Source organism: Peromyscus maniculatus, chromosome 13 (assembly GCF_049852395.1).
Source record: "Peromyscus maniculatus bairdii isolate BWxNUB_F1_BW_parent chromosome 13, HU_Pman_BW_mat_3.1, whole genome shotgun sequence".
NCBI lineage: Eukaryota > Metazoa > Chordata > Mammalia > Rodentia > Cricetidae > Peromyscus > Peromyscus maniculatus.
The window spans coordinates 43,526,012-43,547,022 of record NC_134864.1 but is presented as its reverse complement, the minus strand read 5'-3'; the positions used below and the strand labels follow the sequence as shown (position 1 = coordinate 43,547,022).

Here is a 21,011-nt window from a genome sequence, read left to right as displayed (position 1 = left end):
TCTGAGAAATTTTGGCCCTCAATCATTCCTGAGCATAAGCAACATCAAGGTTCTCAACTATATATCATAAGACCTCCCTGTCAGTCCTTTGCAGCCACTTAGCTTTCTAAAGAAGTGCTTAATAACAGCTGGTGCATCTGCCATCATATTTTAGCAATCATACCAAAAAGCTGCCATCATATTTTAGCCTACCATACCAAAAAGCAGATACTTGAGGAACCAAGGAATAGAAAATAACTAGGAAGAGGGAGAGAGAGGATGGAAGAGGGAGAGAGAGGGCTTGGAGGGAGGAAAGGGGGGATGTTTGAAGAAAAGCTACAGCAACAGTAGGGAAGGGAGCTGTGAGGGTGATGGCATCTGACCGCCAACAATGAGAAACGGAGATACAGTTCCAGTGGAGGCTGAGGTGAGGGCTGCTGTAATCACATCAAGTAGAATAAAACGGTAAATTTTGGATTGGTAATAAAACCAACAGCTGCCTGAAAGGACTGAGTCAGCCACGAGATTAAAAGAATGTTATACGGGTAATACTGTAGAAATTTTAAATGGAAAGCAATAAATTAATTTCACTTCATAGATACACCATGCAATGAATTTAAAACGTGAGTATATTTTTGTCAAATACACCATTTAACATTAATATGGACTGTTTAGACTTCAAAGTTAACAATAAGCTACATTAATTCTTTAATAATATACTTGGAATTGCAAAATAAAACTACCTTAAAATCAGAGCATATTTATATTCACATTTATTAAAAATATCTGCATGGCACCAATTATACGAGAATCCTTTTGAAAACAGCGACTAAGTGAAGGCACAGGCGTATACTAACTAGTCTAGTAACCTCCCAAATCCAGTACTTACAGTCAAACCTCAGGAGCCAGCATCCATTGAGAATCCCCAGCATGCACTTCAGAGTACTTTGAGCCTCACCATCAGGCACAATGACATGGGTTACTAAGATACAAAATAGCAGTAAGGAGAAACCAAAAGAATTCCCTGTTGTTCTATAACCAGTTAAGTCTATTTTATTAACTTCCACTTACGTATTCATCAAAGCCAACTTTCATATTGAGTACAACGTTTATTTTATTCAGTACTTTTTAACTTGGCCATCAACACGAAAAATAGATCATAAAAAGCATATTAACAAATATACGTTTTTCAGCTATTTTCAAATTATTTGTGGTATCACACTATATTATACTTCATTAATAAACTTAAATCTGTTCTTCATAGTGTTTTATCCTACAATATGTATAAGGCTTAACTTTTGAAAATGTAGTTGTGTGGTAGTGCACTTGACTACTAGCATGGAAACAGCCTGGGTTTTATCCCCGATACCACAAAAACAAGCAAAATAAACACTTTACATTTCTTGAGTATATTAAAACTATAAAGTATAGAAACATTTAAGATTACAAGATACAAAATACATAACCATAACCCAATGCTTAAAACATATATAATCAAAGGTCGTTCTTCAAAGAGACTAACTTCAAATTATTTTCTACCAAAAAAAAAAAAAAAAAAAAAAAAAGAAAGAAATCAAACGCCTCACCTGTATTGTCAAACTCAGCACATTTTTTAGCTTTAAGAAGTGCCTCAAGTTTGCTGAGCATTTTCTGCTGCTGCGAAGAAAGCCCACTGCCTATCAGCACCAACGGCCCATTCCTTCGCTGTCCAGCGGTCACCTGCTAGTGAAAAATGAAGAGGAACCAGGGTAAAGTCACGAAAGGGACACAGAGAGAAGGCACACACCAGGGTGAAAACACACAAGGAACACAGAGAGAAGGCACACACCAGGGTAAAAACACACAAGGAACACAGAGAGAAGACACACACCAGGGTAAAAACACACAAGGAACACAGAGAGAAGACACACACCAGGGTAAAAACACACAAGGAACACAGAGAGAAGACACACACCAGGGTAAAAACACACAAGGAACACAGAGAAAAGACACACCAGACTAGAGATTTATTTTATAAATTGCTTTACTCCAGCTAATAATCTATAGTAATTCCTACTGAATCAGTACCCATAACTCTAATACTCAATCCATTTGAATAACTATTGTTCTAATTATTTTCCTCCCAAGTCACTGTCAGTTCGAACAGCTCTCTCCACATGGGCAAGCTTCTTCCCCTGATGCTGAACTGGATTCCTGTAGGGTTTCATCATTTCATTCTGTCCCAAATAACCTAAAATAGCCATTAAAAATGACCAATTTCATATCTCTCTTCCAAAGAGTTATATCCACACTTGGTCTACTCAGTTTAAGCTAAGATGATTTTGAAAATTCAGCACTGATTCTAAAGAAAACAAATTTTGACACTGAAACAAAAAGATGAACATGGGCAATTGAACTGGAGAGCAGATCCACAAATCAGAGGGAGTTCCTCATAAAAAACACTGGCTGAGTTACAGAAACTAATGTTTTCAGCCTAACATCTACCCTCGGCACTTACAGGAGACAGAAAGCACCGGTGAACAGTATGGGACATAAGAGACAATTCAGGAACAATGACAGGTGGAGCGTGCAAAAGACGGAACAGATGGGACTAGAAGTAGACACAAGGTGCCTGTGAAAGAGAAGGACTGATCCTGAGAGGAACAGGCAAACCCAGCACTACTGGACTAAGGCCAAGTCACCACATACAGCACAAGGCGTGGGGCCTTCGCATGCAGTGAGTGGAAAGCCGGGCTTTCGAGCGCTCTGCAGAACATGCAGGAACAGCAAAGGCACAGGAACCACTGCAGTTCGGCAACCAGGTAAGAGGCAGCCAGGGTCTCCACATTGACCTCCATGTCGTAACAGTGCGAATTCCTTCCCGCGCCCCAGACACATGGCAGCTCAGCTACGGGGTAAATCTACAAACAGCTGAACTCACTTCATTCACACTAAAGTCAGTGAGATCCACCACACAGCAAGTAAGTACACAAAAATACCACAGTAAGTTTTTAAATGACTATGCTTGGCAATTAAGTTCAGCAAGTTAAAGTTACTCCCTTATGCTTCTGATAACAAAGGTTGGACTAGACACACAGATATTATCACATTCTCATATACATGCCTTACTAGTTTCTGTAAGAAAGCATAGGCAAGTCAAGTCCAAGCAGTGTAGATACTCTATAACATGAAACTAGTTCAGTACATTTTTTAAAATTGTTCAATTACAATGATATTAAAAATCAATTGTCAGAAATTCTTCTCCATTCAATAAGTGCCATCAAAATAGCTCTGCAGAGAACACATTGCTTCTTGATTTACATGACTCCACTTTAGCTAAATTAGCTCTCTGTATAAAGCAGGAGTGAAAATATATCACTTCTAAATATAGCAGATACTACTATTAGTACCAACCAAGGGAAGTATCAAAGTGGGTCAAGCATTCTCCCATCATCGTCTTTTTTAAATTTGCATAGAATAGAGAAATCGGTACTACCTTCTTCTAGTTAAGGAATGCTATAATAAAACAAACAGCTGCCAGAGTCACATGTCAGCTTGGGACTGGACATCAAAGGGGCTGTGGGTGTAATTCAAGTAAGGGGATCTCGAAGTCATGATGCTTAAAAAACCCAAACGTGGTAACTTTACTTTATAGAGACTTAGAGATTATGTTTCTTGGCATTAAAGAAACTCAAAACGTAAATTCAACATGGTCTTTTTCTTAGATAAAATTGTTACTGTTAATAAATTTATCAAACTAGTGGGGTTAAAGCATCTAAAAAGAGTGTCAAGAAGATGGCTTTGGGGAAGGAGGGGCTTGCAGCCAGGCCTGACAACCTGAATTTGATCCCCAGGACCCACATGGTAGAAGGAGTGATTCCTGTTGACTCTGGCCTCTACATGTGCATATGGTATGTGCCCATCAATGAACACACACACTCACACATAAACATAAGCAAATACAATAAAAAAAAAAAACTTTTAAAGAATCAGGAAAGACTAGAAAAGATAAGCATTCTGGCTTAAGAGACCATGGGCAGAGAAGTCCCTAAATGAACATGGCAGGAAGCTTTGGTTGACACCAGAAGATGCTTCTCAGCCTCGAAGCAGGGCCACCAAGTTTTACTCGTAACACAATTTGGAATGAGACACAGCTGGACTAAACCACACTGCTCAGTACAGCTTGCAATATAAATATGAATATTCTAGACTCCACTACCAAGCAAGTGTACATCATGTGGGGACCAGCATGCAATGCACCCACCACTCTCAGGCTTGAAAGCTTGCTCACAGTCAACACACATGTAACTGAGCACTCAGTACTTGCCACACTATTCTCCACGCAAAGACCTGTTGCAGTGAACCAGTCCTCACACAGTTTAATTCTAATGGGGAAGAGAAAAATCAACTAGAGGAAGAGCATGATACCACTTCTCAATTGTATGGTAAAAGGGAATGAGGGAGTGTGGTGCATCAGTGGGAGACTGCTATTTTAATCAATGGTCCAGAGCTGGGGATGTAGTTCAAGGGTAGACTGCTTACTCAGCAAATATAAGGTTCCAGTTTCAGCCAGGTCTGAAGGGTGTAAGATGTAGGACAGAGGGGCCCTGGCTTCTCAAATCCGTTCTTGGCAGAGAAAATAGCTAAAGCTTAGGACCTGAATGGGAACATACATGACAGACTGCAGACCTAGCTAGACAGCAGGATTGAGTGAGTGGAGTCTGGTGGTAGCTAAGGGCATCACATCCTAGACCTTACCTCTTAATGACTGCACATAGAAACCATCTCCACTTACACAGACTTGCTTATCATCCATTAGCTTCCTTAGCCACAAATCACTAAGAAAATAAGTAAGATTGGCCATGGTGTCACCTCTTACCCTTCAAGGCAGAAGCAGCTAGGTTGCAAGTTCCAGGCTATCCTGGGCTACATAATGAAGGCCTGTCTCAAAACAGCAAAAAGACCCAGCAATAAAGTCAATGCCACATGGCATACAGAAAGTGTATGTTTCTTAGATTTCAAAATAAAAATCCTTTTCTGAAAGTGATTACCATAATCAGATTCTCAGAATACCATAAAGGTATCTGTATTTCTGACACATTTAACATAATCTATGATGACAACTTAAATGTACTATGTTCTGGCAGGGAGTCCAAGTATAAATGAGTAAAATAAGTACCAATTTATAAAGTATGGTGGAACTGAATGAGAGCTGACCTAAGACTTAAGAAATGTGAGTTCTAACTGGTCCATTAAAAGATGTTTTAATGTCTGGTTAATAATCCTGGGCAAATCATGACCTTTCTAGGTCTCAGTTTTCCCATTCTTAAAAGGAAGAAATTAAAGTGCTGACTTCTAGGTCCTTCTCATTTCCTAAACTATCATTTGGAACACATTTATCAGACTGCAGTCTAAAACAAAAGATAAAGGGTTCTCAGGGTATAAAGGTAACTACCCATGATAGCACCTATGACCTCACCAAATTATAACTAGCTCTGGCTCGATCTGTAACTAAGCAATGGCATCAGTCACTACCGCACTTGTCCAGAAAGGACTCTGCAGAACAGCCACGGCTTCATCTCAGCCCGACACGCGCCAGCAAAGCAGCCTGGCTTGAGTGAGTGGAGTCTGGTAACGGTTAGAGGTATCACATCCCGGATGTAAGTTATCCCTTCACAAGTGCACATGACCTACTACCTCCACTTACACTTACTTATCACTCATGAGCTTCCTCAGGCACATATCGATCATTAAGACAATAAGAAAGTTTGGTCGTAGCATTGCCAACCTCTCATCATTTGAACAAATATGAAAATCCAGTGAGTTCCCTGAGTCTGTCTCTCCTCTCCGTCCTCATCTCACTACCATCACCCATAATTTCAGACCCCGTTAACCCTAGACTTCACCACAGCAGCCTCCACTCAAGCTGAGTTTCTTCTGACTCCAAGCTGTCCTGCAGACCATCGTGTTCCAGGTATAAACACATTGCCGATGTGCCCTATTAAATCTACTAAACACGTCCCTACTGAGGAAGGTAGGCCTTGCAGAGGCTGATCCCAATCTAGCCTTTCACTCGAAAACTACTTGAACCTTCCTCACGCTCCTTGCACGCTACCCCTCTAGTTCTTTACAATTCCAAGAGTTTTTTATGCCTCCTTCCCTCTGAGAAGCCGCAGCAGTGGGCTATGTTGGCTTTCCACACAAAACCCATTCTTCCCATCTTCTATGCTAAAAAAAAAAAAAAAAAAAAATCCAGATTTTGCTCTGGTAGCCCCCCTACGAGATCTGCCCCATCTCTATCCCTCAATACACCAAAAACAGTAAGTATGTAGCCCGTCCTAAAGAATAAAACATAAGAAAGATCTCAGTGAAGACTTTAAGAAACTGCTTTCATGTCTTCTTCTAGCTGGCCACTGTCACATCTGGAATTGCAGCAACCAACCTACAGACACCAGGACACACATGTAACACCAGAGTGCTGTGGATACCGTTCTGTCTATATTAAACACTGACTGGCCAGTGGCCAGGCAGGAAGTATAGGCGGGACAAGGAGAGGTGAATTCTGGGAAGTGGAAGGCTGAGTCAGGGAGACACTGCCAGCTGCCGCCACCATGAGCAGCATGTGAAGATGACGATAAGCCACGAGCCACGTGGCAAGGGGTAGATTTATAGAAATGGATTAATTTAAGATATAAGAACAGTTAGCAAGAAGCCTGCCGTGACCATAAAGTTTGTAAATAATATAAGCGTCTGTGTGTTTATTTTGTAAGTGGGCTGTCAGACTGCAGGGGCTTGGCAGGACCCAGAGAGAAAACTCCAGCTACACCAGAGCCACTAAATCAAGGATGGCAGGTAAAGGAAAAAACATGAGTTCTCAATGCAGTCACACCTGCCAGTGGGATGATCTTTAAAAGTCAAATGTTTCTGATTAGAAGTTTTCTGTCATTTTCCACAGCAGCATCCATCAGCTCTTTCCCTCAGACACCCTGTCACCTCTGGAAGTTCTTCCTGACAGCTCCTGAAGTGAGCTTCCTTGATTCTGCTGCACATGTTATAACTTTTGCACATTTCATTGCTTTTATTATATATCACAATTTGTAACAAACTTCTTTATATTTTTATCTTCCACTTGGCTATGGGCTCCCAAAGAATGGGCCTTTTGCCCACTGTGTCTCTAGCTTGTACCTTTCACTTAATTCACAGGTTCATATATCCAACCAGTACTTAACAGCTCCATCAATAGGTGTAAAACTGGCAGAGGGGACAAAGGGCCCCTTCCCAATGCCAGCAAAAGGCTCCAGTGACACGAAGTTTACTCCTTCTCCTCTCCTCACAGAAAAGCCAAGAAAAGTACTGTTGGGAAAAACACACTCAACTTCACTATTTCTTCCTTACAGACCTCCAATGCCCTTCACTTAGTTCACATCATGTTGGCACCTGCTTGTCACAATCCTAAGTGCTAGTTCTTCCACTCCTGCACACACTCCACAGATTCCCTTTTGTAAATCAAAAGAACAAACGCTCAGAAAAAAATCCAACTCCTGTCTCCTCTGTGCTCTGAAACCTTTCAATGGTTTCTAGTCTCGGACTCTCTCTCTCTCTCCAGCCATTACTACCTCCGTAATCTCCAAGCATGCCCATTTCATCTACTTGAGGGTCTCTGCTATACAATGTCTTTCTTTCTGTGGCCACCTGGCTGCTCCCCATCATAATTCAAATTTCAGTTCAAACTGGTTCTCAAAAGGCCCTCACTAATGCAGTGTCCTTCAGGAGCCTAGCGCCTCCACCCAGCTACACAATACAAAGCCACCCTGAAAGCAATTGTGTACCCACTTCTGAAATGATTGCATTTATCGATTTGCATATTCACAGACCATTCTTTTCTCTACCTCTTACTGGCAAGCAAATTCCTTGAAGTAAGAGTTGCTTTAGTCAAATTCATTGTTGTATGAATGCTGCCTAAAATATACAGGCTTCAATAAATATTTCTTGGTAGATGTATTCTGATTATGCCTTTGAATCCATAGTAGTCAGTACTCTGGAAGTGCTCAATAATTGGTGAATAAAAGCTATCTGCTAACTGGAAGTTTTTCTATTATGTTCCTTTCATAACCAAGTTCAATAAAAGATATAAATGTCCCAAAGCTAAATCCATACTTACGACTGAGCACTGGCTAGTTGAGAATGATTCATTCTTCTCTGGTAGCAGCAATAATGATCTTATATTTTCATTGTCTGTATAATCCACAGGCCGTACACCAAATATGTTACTGGTAAAACAAGTACAGATGGGTTTAAGTAAATAAAATGTATAACTTCATTCTTAACAAAGAGATGTACTTCTAGAACTATTTTTCAACATCCTTAATAATACACAATTGTAACTAAAGTGACTTAGAGCTCACTTAGTCATGAAGATCTACTATCAAAGGCTACTGAATTCAATAAAGAAGCAAAGGAACCTAGCCCCACCTCCATTCCCTAGGGATTCAGCTGAGAACCCAGGGTCCCCCTAGTTCTTCCCAGCAGCCCCTTTACCCTTTCCTTCTACCCCATCTCCATTCCCCTGTGATGCTGCCGACCCACCAAGACTCCCAGTCTCCACACCAGGCTGGGACTCAGGTGAGCAATCTTTATCCCCCTTCCTGTCCTCTATTAAGGTCTCTCCAGGTTTATTTACCCTTAGTCTCCCTGCATCCTATCCACAGTAGCCCCTCCTCCCGGCACACACCTCCATCCCCCTAGAGGCTGGGCCTCTTAACAAAGACCCAGGTTCCCCTAGTCCTTTCCTGGGGCCCCTTTCAGTCTTTCCTTCTATTCCCATCTCCACTGCATTGAGACTTGCCACCAATCTGTAGGATGTCAGAGACCCAAAGGCTCAGAATCACTTTCTACCAGGAACTCCATAGCCACCACATTTAGCTGGGACTGGGAGACTCCTCCCAGCCCATCTCCATCCACTATATAATGGACATACGGTGGACCCAGTTTTCTAGAAAATGGAAAGACAGCAAGAAAACACAAATAGAAAAGGAAGAAGTCAAAGTATCCATCCTTATGGTCTCTTTTAGAGGTGTGACCCTAACACAGTGACACTGGGAGACTTGAATACCCACTTTTGTCAATAGACAGGTCATATATTGTCACTCAGGACAATAGACAGACAAAACTAATGCTGTAGGTAAGTGACATCATAAATCAAATGGACATAGCAGACATTTACAGAACATTCTACCCAAACACTAAAGAATAGAATATACTTCTTTCTCAGCAGCCCATGGAACTTTCTCCAAAACTGACCACAGATTATGACACAAAGCCAACCTTAATAGACAAAAGAAAGTTGAAATATCCCCATGCACCCTGTCTGACCACCACAGGTTAAACCCGAGTATCAATACTAGAAACCACAAAAAGCACACAGACTCTTGGAAGCTGAACAACCCACTACTGAATGAAAATAAAGGGTCAAGACAAAAACCAAGAAGGAAATTTAAAACTTTTAATAATGATGAAAATGAAAACACAGCACAGCCAAACCAACAGGACACAAAGGCTGTGCCAAGAGGCAAGTTCATAGCACTAAGTGCTATATCAAAAACTCCAAGAGATCTTACAGTAGAAACTCAGCAACACACCTGAAAGCTCCAGAACAACAAGAAATTAACACCTAAGAGGAGAGGGCAAAGAATAATTAAACCCAGGACTGGAATCAATGAAATAGAAACAACAACAACAAATACAAAGAATCAATGAAGCAAAAACTGAGTGGGTAGGGAGACAGGTAAACTCTGGGAGGGATTGAGGAAGGGGAAATAATATGATCAAATATATTCTCTACAAATGTTTTAAATTGAAAAATTAAATTTCTAAATGGAAATATTCATTTTGATACCAATAATTATAGGAAGTATCTTTAACAGAATATAACTTTAATGTGAATTTTTCACTTCTGTATTCTTTGTATTCATGTTTTTATTTCCTAATATTTCCTAGTCATTAATCACCAGGGGTGAGATGCTTTCATGTGCAAATACCAATCATTTACTAGAGCTATTATAGATGCTATTGTCTATATATATTAACAAATACAAATTTAGATGCAGCCATAGGAAAACCATCAGGATTCACTGTAAGGAAAACTGCATCACAGAACAAACAATAAAGTAATGGATAGTGTACTTTTATATATGTGTATCAGTGTGTACGTGGGTATGGGGGGTTTGCATGTATGTGTGAATTTAATCTAGTCTAAATAAATCATGGCCACTGCAATGTAAACTAGTGTGGTTCAGAGAACAGCCTGATGTAGACTGTATATATCTGAATGCATATATCTTTACAAATCACAGCATGATTTACTAGAAGAGAATTCAGAAATCAAAGTACAATACTATCATTTCATCGACTATAAAACAGAGCAACAAGTTCCAATGATCTATTTAGGTCACATTTGCCTTGTATACTCAGTAATAGTCAATATAGCCCATGCTTAACAAGTCCATTGTAAATGATTTGTTAAAGCTATAATACTTGGTGGCCAACCATTCCTCTTCTTTACAATTTGAGAATATTTTAAAATACATTTTAATATACTATATTGTGGTATTAAGCTTTCAAAATGAAATTATCTTTTGTAATCTCATATTTTTTTAATGACATGTTTAAAATGTCTTTACAGATATTGTATATATATATTCCATTAAAGTTCATGAGGGCTGGGTATACAGCTCAGTGGTTCAATGCTTGTCAAGCATGCACAATACTCTAGATTTGATCCCAAGCACTGAAAATAAAAGTGTGTTAAATGGGAAACAAAAATATTAACAAGGTACTATACCAATTTTATAAATTTAATTGAGTGGGGAGAAAACCATCTTAAAGGAAAAAGAACGAAACGTCAAGGGAAGAAGAAAAGTGTCAACTTTGTTTGAAGAGTCACAGAAGTCACACACATAAGGATCTAAGCCTGTCCGAGTCAATGACCTTAGTGAAAGCTCTTATGATGGCATCTTGGGAAAGAGAGCTAGTGGATTAAGATAAGAAATGAGCCACAGCAAATCTTTCATGACAGCTATTCATGACCACCAGGCTCAGCTGCTCTGTCTTCTCTCGGCAGTGCCGAATAAACAGTGATAAGGCTGCATTCTCAGGTTCCCCGTTATGCCCAGGTCCACACCATATACCTTTCCCTTTCAACACAAGCCACTGTTTACAGTTAGAGCAAGTGATGTCAGAGCATTTCAAATGGACCTCAGCCACTCTCCTGGAGACTTCCCAATTGCATACTGTATTATGCTCACATACCATCTCTACTTACTGCCTTCTCATAGGCATACGCTATAAATGACAACCACAAAATAGAAGCCTGATCTGAATAACCAAGACTCCAATTCTTAAACCAACTGCAAAAATAAGCAGTCATAGTACATGTTTTTATTAAAAAACGTACACATAGCAAATATGCTTGTACTTCTGACAAGTACAAGCAGATTTCAGACTTCAAAGAAAAACCTTAGTCAAGTGAACTTAATACACACTGATGACATCAGCATAGCTACTTACATGAGCGGAAGTAAAAATCCCCTATGACAGCATGAAAAAGTGCTAAATGAAAGTCCTTCACGATCCCTGGGCACCAGCCACTCCGGGGAAGACCTGCTCAACTTGGCCCCAGGTTCTGGCCCCCAGGCAGGTTCCCTTTTAGCCCGACCAGGAAGGCCCCCCTCCTCCAAGACCCCCAGCAGACCCTGCAATCTCCACACCCTGCCCCCATGACCATCTGCCCGAGACCCCAGCCACTTTCTGAGACTGAGAGACCGGCCCCCAGTTCCCATCCTGCCCCCGACTTCCTGTCTGGATAAGAGCTCCCATCCTGCCCCCGACTTCCTGTCTGGACAAGAGCTCCCATCCTGCCCCAGACTTCCTGTCTGGACAAGAGCTCCCATCCTGCTCCGGAGTTCCCATTTGGACAAGAGAGTTCCCATCTGGACAAGAGAGAGAGACTTCCTGAATCTGTCAGCTCTGTCTGAAACAAGTGCACTGATAAGACCAAGAACGAACCACAAGGAGATGGGCAGACGTCAAGGCAGAAGTACATACAACAAAAGGAAGAGCAATACAGCATCACCAGAACCTAGCCCGCCTCCAACATCTAGACCTGAACATCAAAAATTGGAAGAAGCAGAAGAAAACAGCCTTATGAATAACATCATAAAGAAGGTAGAGGCTTGTATAGAGGAAAAGACAAAAAAAAAATGGGAAGAATGTTATAAAAAACTAGAGGAAAGGACAAATAAAGTAGAAGAAAACAATAAAGTCCTAGAAGAAAACAATAAAGCACTGAAAGAAGATCATGAAAATCAGTGAAACAAATGAAGGAAACAGTCCAAGACCTGAAAAGGGAAATAGAAAAAAATGAAGACACAAACAGAGGGAATGCTGGAAATAGAAAATCTGAGTAAACGATCGGGAACTTCAGATGCCAAGTATAACCAACAGAATGCAAGAGATGGAAGAGAGGATCTCTGGCATTGAAGATACGGTAGAAGAAATAGATTCATCAGTCAAAGAAAACAGTAAAGCCAACAAAGTCATGAACCAAAATGTCCAGGAAATTTGGGACACCATGAAAAGACCAAACCTACGAATAATAGGGATAGAAGAAGGAGAAGAATACCAACTCAAAGGCGCAGAAAATATATTCAACAAAATCATAGAAGAAAACTTTCCCAACTAAAAGAAGGAAATGCCTATGAAGATACAAGAAGCCTATAGAACACCAAACAGACTAGACACCCCCCAAAAAAGTCCCCTCGCCACATAATAATTAAACAACTAAATGTACAGAATAAAGAAAGAATATTAAGAGCAGCAAAGGAAAAAGGCCAAGTGACCTATAAAGGTAAACCCATCAGAATAACACCCGATTTCTCAATGGAGACTTTGAAAGCCAGAAGGACCTGGACAGATGTAATGTAGACACTAAGAGACCATGGATGCCAGCCCAGACTAATATACCGAGCAAAACTTTCAATCATCATAGATGGAGTGAACAAGACATTCCAAGACAAAGACAGATTTAAACAATACTTATCTACAAACCCAGCCCTACAGAAAGCACTAGAAGGAAAATTCCAACCGAAGGAAGTCAGACACACCCTCGAAAACACAGGCAATAGATAAAGCCACAGCAGTAAACCCCAGAAAAGTACACACACACTACCACCAAAAAATAACAGGAATGAACAATCACTGGTCATTAATATCCCTTAATATCCCTTAATATCAATGGACTTAATTCACCTATAAAAAGACATAGGCTTACAGGGATACAAAAGCAGGACCCATCTTTCTGCTGCATACAAGAAACACATCTCAAATTCAAAGATAGATACTACCTAAGAATAAAAGGCTGGGAAAAGACTTTCCAATCAAACGGTCTAAAGAAACAAGCGGGTGTAGCCATCCTGATATGTAGCAAAATAGACTTCAAACTAAAATCAATCAAAAGAGATCAAGAAGGGCATTACATACTCATCACAGGAAAGATCCACCAAGATGAAGTTTCAATTCTGAACATTTATGCCCCAAATACAAGGGCACCCACATATGTAAAAAAAAAATTACTAAAGCATAAACCACATATAAAGCCCCACACATTAATAGTGGGAGACCTCAATACCCCCACTTTCACCACTGGACAGATCTCCCAAATCGAAACTTAACAGAGAAATAAAGGACTTAACTAATGTCATGACCCAATTGGACGTAATAGATATCTACAGAACATTCCATCCTAACAAAAAAGAATATACCTTCTTCTCAGTACCCCATGGAACTTTCTCTAAGATCGACCACATACTTGGCCACAAAGCAAATCTCAACAGATACAAAACAATTGGAATAACCTCCTGTGTTCTATCAGACCACCATGGTTTAAAGTTAGATTTCAACAACAAAAACTATAGAAAACCTACAATCTCATGGAAACTGAATAATGCTCACCTGAATCACCAATGGGTTAAGGAAGAAATAAAGAAAGAAATTAAAGACTTCCTAGAGATCAACGAAAATGAAGACACCACATACCCAAACTTATGGGACACTATGAAAGCAGTGCTAAGAGGGAAATTCATAGCACTAAATGCCCACATAAAGAAGTTGGAGAAATCTCACACTAGTGACTTAACAGCACACCTGAAAACTCTAGAACAAGAAGCAAAGTCTCCCAGGAAGAATAGAAGCCAGAAAATTATCAAAGTGAGAGGTGAAATCAATAAAATAGAAACAAAGAGAACAATACAAAAATTAATGAAACAAAGAGTTGGTTCTTTGAGAAAATCAACAAGATAGACAAGCCCTTATCCAAACTAACCAAAAGACAGAGAGAGGGAATCCAAATCAACAAAATCAAAAATGAAAAGGGGGACACAACAACAGACATTGAGGAAATCCAGAGAATCATCAGGTCATACGTCAAAAACCTCTACTCCACAAAAATGGAAAATCTAAAAGAAATGGATAATTTTCTGGATAGGTACCACATACCTAAGTTAAATCAAGACCAGATAAACTATTTAAATAGTCCAATAACCCCTAAGGAAACAGAAACAGTCATTAAAAATCTCCCAACCAAAAAAAGCCCAGGACCAGATGGTTTCAGTGCAGAATTCTACCAGATCTTCAAAGAAGAGTTAATACCAATACTCTCTAAATTGTTCCACACAATAGAAACAGAAGGAACATTACCAAACTCCTTCTATGAGGCTACAATTACCCTGATTCCTAAACCAAACAAGGATACAACAAAGAAAGAGAACTACAGACCTATCTCCCTCATGAACATTGATGCAAAAATACTCAATAAAATACTGGCAAACAGATTTCAAGAACATATCAAAACAATTATCCACCATGATCAAGTAGGTTTCATCCCAGGGATGCAAGGGTGGTTCAACATACGAAAGTCCGTCAATGTAATACACCATATAAACAAACTCAAAGAAAAAAAACCACATGATCATCTCACTAGATGGAGAAAAGGCATTTGACAAAATCCAACACCCCTTCATGATAAAGGTCTTGGAGCGATCAGGAATACAGGGAACATACCTAAACATAATAAAGGCAATTTACAGTAAGCCAACAGCCAACATCAAATTAAATGGAGAGAAACTCAAAGCAATTCCACTAAAATCAGGAACGAGGCAAGGCTGTCCACTCTCCCCATACTTATTCAATATAGTACTTGAAGTTCTAGCCAGGGCAATAAAACAACATAAGGAGATTAAGGGGATACAAATTGGGAAGGAAGAAGTCAAGCTTTCCCTATTTGTAGATGACATGATAGTATACTTGAGTGACCCCAAAGATTCCACCAAGGAACTGATACAGCTTATAAACACCTTCAGCAACATAGCAGGATACAAGATCAACTCAAAAAAATCAGTAGCCTTCCTATATACAATGGACAAAGAAGCTGAGAAAGAAATCAGGGATACATCACCCTTTACAATAGCCACAAATGGCATAAAATACCTTGGGGTAACACTAACCAAGCAAGTGAAGGACCTATATGACAAGAACTTTAAGTCCCTGAAAAAAGAAATTGAAGATGTCAGAAAATGGAAAGATCTCCCATGCTCATGAATAGGCAGGACTAACATAGTAAAAATGGCAATTTTAGTAAAAGCAATCTACAGATTCAATGCAATCCTCATCAAAATACCAACACAAAAGAATAATACTCAACTTCATATGGAAAAACCAAAAACCCAGGATAGCCAAAAGAATCCTGTACAATAAAACAACCTCTGGAGGCATCACAATCCCTGACTTCAAGCTCTACTATAGAGCTACAGTAATAAAAACAGCTTGGTATTGGCATAAAAACCGACATGTGGACCAATGGAATCGAATTGAAGACCCTGACATTAATCCGCACACCTATGAACATATAATTTTTGACAAAGAAGCCAAAAGTGTACAGTGGAAACAAGAAAGCATCTTCAACAAATGGTGCTGGCATAACTGAGTATCAACATGTAGAAGGCTGCAAATAGATCCATATCTGTCACCATGCACAAAACTTAAGTCCAAGTGGATCAAGGACCTCAACATAAATCCAGCTACTCTGAACCTGCTAGAAGAGAAAGTAAGAAGTAGTCTTGAATGCATTGGCATAGGAGATCACTTCTTAAATATAACACCAGTAGCACAGACACTGAGAGAAATAATCAATCAATGGGACCTCTTGAAACTGAGAAGCTTTTGTAGAGCAAAGGATACGGTCAACAAGGCAAAGCGACAGCCTATAGAATGGGAAAATGTCTTCACCAATCCCACATCTGACAGAGGACTGATATCCAGAATATATAAGGAACTCAAGAAATTAGACATCAAAATGACCAACAGTCCAATTAAGAAATGGGCTATAGAACTAAACAGAATTCTCAACAGAGGAAACTCAAATGGCTGAAAGACATTTAAGGAATTGCTCAACATCCCTAATCATCAGTGAAATGCAAATCAAAACAACTGAGATACTACCTTATGCCTGTCTGAATGGCTAAGATAAAAAACACTGAAGACACCTTATGCTGGAGAGGATGTGGAGCTAGGGGAACTCTCCTTCACTGCTGGTGGGAATGCATGCTTGTACAACCACTTTGGAAATCAATATGGCGCTTTCTTAGAAAATTGGGAATCAATCTCCCCCAAGATCCAGCTATACCACTCTTGGGCACATACCCAAGGAATACTCAATCATACCACAAGAGCACTTGCTCAGCTATGTTCATATCACCATTGTTTGTAATAGCCAAAACCTGGAAACAACCTAGATGCCCTTCAACTGAAGAATGGATAAATAAAATGTGGTACATATACACAATGGAATACTACTCAGCAGAGAAAAACGACATCATGAGGTTTGCAGGCAAATGGCTGGATCTAGAAAAAATCATCCTGAGTGAGGTAATCCAGACTCAGAAAGACAAATATGGTATTTACTCACTCATGGAAGGATACTAGGTGTGGAAGAAGGATGACTGGACTGCTACTCACATGACCAAGGAGGCTACCTGGAAAATAGGACCCCAAAAAAAGACACAGGGATCGCCCAAAGATAGAGAAATGGATGAGATCTACATGAACAGCCTGGACATGAGTGGGGGTAATGAAGGGCAAGGGTGGAGGGAAAGAGAGCTTGGGGGAGCAGGAGATCCCAGCTGGATCAAGAACAGAGAGGGAGAACAAGGAATAGGAGACCATGGTAAATGAAGACCACTTGAGAATAGGAAGAAGCAAAGTGCTAGAGAGGCCCACAGAAATCCACAAAGATACCCCCACAATAGACTGCTGGCAATGTTCGAGAGACAGCCCGAACTGACCTACTCTGGTGATGGGATGGCCAAACACCCTAATTGTCATGCTAGAAACCCCATCCAACAACTGAGGGACCTGGATTCAGAGATCCACGGTTAGGCCCCTGGTGGAGCCCTAGGAGTCTAATTAGTGAGAAAGAGGAGGGTTTATATGAACGAGAATTGTTGAAACCGAGGTTGAATAAAGCACAGGGACAAATAGCCAAACGAATGGAAACACATGAACTATGAACCAATGGATGAGGGGCCCCCAACTGGATCAGGCCCTCTGAATGGGTGAGACAGTTGATTGGCTTGATCTGTTTGGGAGGCATCCAGGCAGTGGGACCGGGTCCTGTGCTCATTGCATGAGTTGGCTGTTTGAAACCTAGGGCTTATGCAGGGTCACTAGGCTCGGCCTGGGAGGAGGGGACTGGACCTGCCTGGACTGAGTCTACCAGGTTGATCTCAGTCCTCGGGGGAGGCTTTGCCCTGGAGGAGGTGGGAATGGGGAGTGGGTTGGGGGGAAGGGGAGGGGGACGGGAGGGAGGAGAACAAGGGAATCCATGGCTAATATGTAGAACTGAATTATATTGTAAAATAAAATAAAGAAAAAGAAAAAAGAAAGTCCTTCACAACATATCACCACCAAAGTATGACCATGGCGAACTTCCACATAAATAAATGGTCTGGAGCAATCAAACACTCTTGCATTCTGAAGAATGTCTTCACTGACTTTCTAGCAGGATTTTTATAAGCCATTTATTATACAGAAATTAGAGAATGACATGTTACAGATACCACAGGTTCTGGAAAGGTTAAACCCAGTCCTGCTTCATAGAAGACGTGGCCTACAGCACTGTGTTTTGGTTTTTTTGTGTTTTGTTGTCAACTACAGAAAGATGGAAACAGATACAGGTTTACAAGTAGAAACTTAACCACAGCAAGCAAAGATGAGGCATATTCTACTCTTATTATGTGGACACATACATGTGCTTTCTTTCCATGATATTTGAATGGGTTACAGGTATGGTGTGAAAAATTAATTTAAAATTCACATTATTTATTCCCTTTGTGCAAAATAGATATCTGAAGGAAAAGTAACACACTATTGCATATGTTAGGCACTAACACTGTGACTGTTCATTAGAACAATAGTAAATTAGTGATTCTCCATCAATGTATAAGCAAGTTTTTTTAAGATTACAAAATATTAACTCAAAATAGACACAATTTATTATTTTATTGAAAAGGACAAGGAGATTGCAGAATGATTCTTTTCTAAATATAAACATTACGTTCTCTATTTTCTGGCATTATGTGTAAGCCTTAACACTCACATCAAGTATCTAGAAGAACTTTTCCTTCTCCACAAACCACTGAAAGCAAATACCTGTAGCGTGATCTTAATTAGTCTTATCAAATAAGAACCCAGAGTCAGATATTGAGGGTGAAAGCTGAAAGACCAGAGGAGAGCAGCAGCCACTAAAAACAGAGGTAGTGCATGATAGCTGGGTGCCGGGTTACAGAGGTAGTACATGACAGCCAGGAGCCGGGTTACTGAGGTAGTGCACACAGCCAGGAGCTGGGTTAGAGGTAGTGCACACAGCCAGGAGCCGGGTTACAGAGGAAGAGCACACAGCCAGGAGCCGGGTTACAGAGGTAGTGTATGACAGCCAGGAGCCGGGTTACAGAGGTAGTGCACACAGCCAGGAGCCGGGTTACAGAGGTAGTGTATGACAGCCAGGAGCCGGGTTACAGAGGTAGTGTATGACAGCCAGGAGCCGGGTTACAGAGGTAGTGCACACAGCCAGGAGCCGGGTTACAGAGGTAGTGTATGACAGCCAGGAGCCGGGTTACAGAGAAACCGTGTCCAAAGTTAAGTTTAGTTCGAGGATCATTGTGTGGCCTTACACAAATTACTTCAACCTCTAGTGTCTGTTTTCCACCTGTAAACTGGCGCTGATAGAACTCATTTTCTAAGACTAATAGGAAGACAAGATGAATTAATACATTCAAAGTGCCTAGCAGATAGTACCAGTTCAGTGCCTACCAATACTGCAGGATTTCCACTGTTGGGAGACAGATAAAGACTAAATAAGAAAACATGGTAGGGTATGACTGGAGTGCTAATCATACCATAGTTTCCCCCATTTGATGAAACATTTCACACAGGTTTTATAATAATAGTTAATTATTATTATTAACGATTAATAAGAGAAAATATATCAAAGCATGCTTTTTTAATGAAAATAAGAAGAAATGTTCAATTTCCTATATGGTACATCTAAACATAAAAGAGTATGAGACAGGAACTGAAAACCCTTTTCTTAGCCAGGATTCTTCCTTATCAAGACTGATTACAGAGATGAGCTTCATTTATTGAAGGGTTAAGCTGAGGAGTTTAATGCTTCAGCTATAACCAAAGGGCAGTGTTCAGACAACAAAAATTTTAATGTCCTTTCCCATACAGGAGTGACATGGCAGACACCTACCTACAGCTGTGCCCTGAATCAGCTGTAGCAACAGGAAAAAGTAAGGACAGATGAAGAAACAAAAATTTATGTTTGCACGTGCAGATCACCCAACATGCAAAAACATAAACTAGGCGTTTTTACTAAACTAAACCTACAGGGCATGACAGAGTGTCAAGAGAGTTGATGAATGGAATCCTTTATGAACAACTATAAAATTGAAATTACTAAGACTTAATTTTTCACATCACTTTGCTTGCTGTGAGCAGGCAAAAGCACCATCTTTCAAAAGATCAACATGTTTTTTAATGCTATAAAACAGTTATCTTTGCTTTAGAGGATTTATTCTTTTAAATTCACTAGGGCAGGAAGACAATTAATAGGTCGTTGGCCCATGTATTTTTCTACTTGAGAATGCAATGTCCATCCAAGGGAAAGTTCTTAACAGCAGGCCAAGCACTGGTTCCGCATTTGGAAAGGAGAGAGAACATGCCTGCCTCATAACACACTCCACACGGTTCTAAGATGACAGCATGAACTCAAAGAAAAACCTACCCTATTATCCTTTATCCAACATCAGTCTCAGCTTCTGTTGCCAAATCCATCCTCCTCCCCAACTGTCCTACCTGTACCAACCACTTGACCAACACAGGAGTCACTGGACACCTGTGGCTATTTAACTCGGTCAAAATTAAGCACCTTTAAGGATTCTGTTTCAGAAGTAGTTTCCAAATGTTTAATAGATACAGATGGCTACTGGCTCTTGAATACCAGACATTGACATAAACATTTCCTTTAATGCGAAAAGGGTTGCTAGGTCAGACCAGTTCTGACAAAAATGGCGCCTGATCTCTGAGAAAGCACCTGGGAAGGCAGACTCCCTCCCTGCCTCACGCTCACTCCTTGGATATTAACGAGTCCTCCCAGCACAGTGAAGAATCATGGTGTACAAACCACAAGACAGGCTCTGTGTTTTGGCTCATTAATCGTCACTCTGCTCTGAAGAAATAGAAAAGCAGCAGGCAGCACCCATGTTTTATAGGTGAGGACACCGAAGCACAGAAATTAACCTGCCTGCGGCTATAAAGTCAATAATAGAGTCACAAATAAAAGCTGGATTCCCTAACACCGTGACCAGTGCTCCATTCATTAAAGCAGTCACCGCTGATTTAAGAACCCGAGGATGGCAACTACTCGGTTTCACCTGACCCAC

At 40.4% G+C, this 21,011-nt stretch overlaps 1 protein-coding gene across 5 annotated transcripts in view; it reads right to left on the bottom strand.

The window, feature by feature from the left end:
- Bard1 (BRCA1 associated RING domain 1) overlaps window positions 1-21,011 on the bottom strand; it is a 74,614-nt gene that overhangs the window by 17,950 nt on the left and 35,653 nt on the right. For 3 of the 5 annotated variants that reach the window (XM_042260171.2, XM_076550170.1, XM_076550172.1), the window contains 3 exons: window positions 8,120-8,228; window positions 1,566-1,701; window positions 869-961 (listed from right to left, as the gene is read on the bottom strand). In XM_042260171.2, the coding sequence (XP_042116105.1) occupies window positions 869-961; window positions 1,566-1,701; window positions 8,120-8,228 (338 nt within the window). The remainder of the gene's footprint in view (window positions 1-868; window positions 962-1,565; window positions 1,702-8,119; window positions 8,229-21,011) is intronic. The other 2 variants (XM_006972245.4, XM_076550171.1) reach the window with 1 other exon arrangement.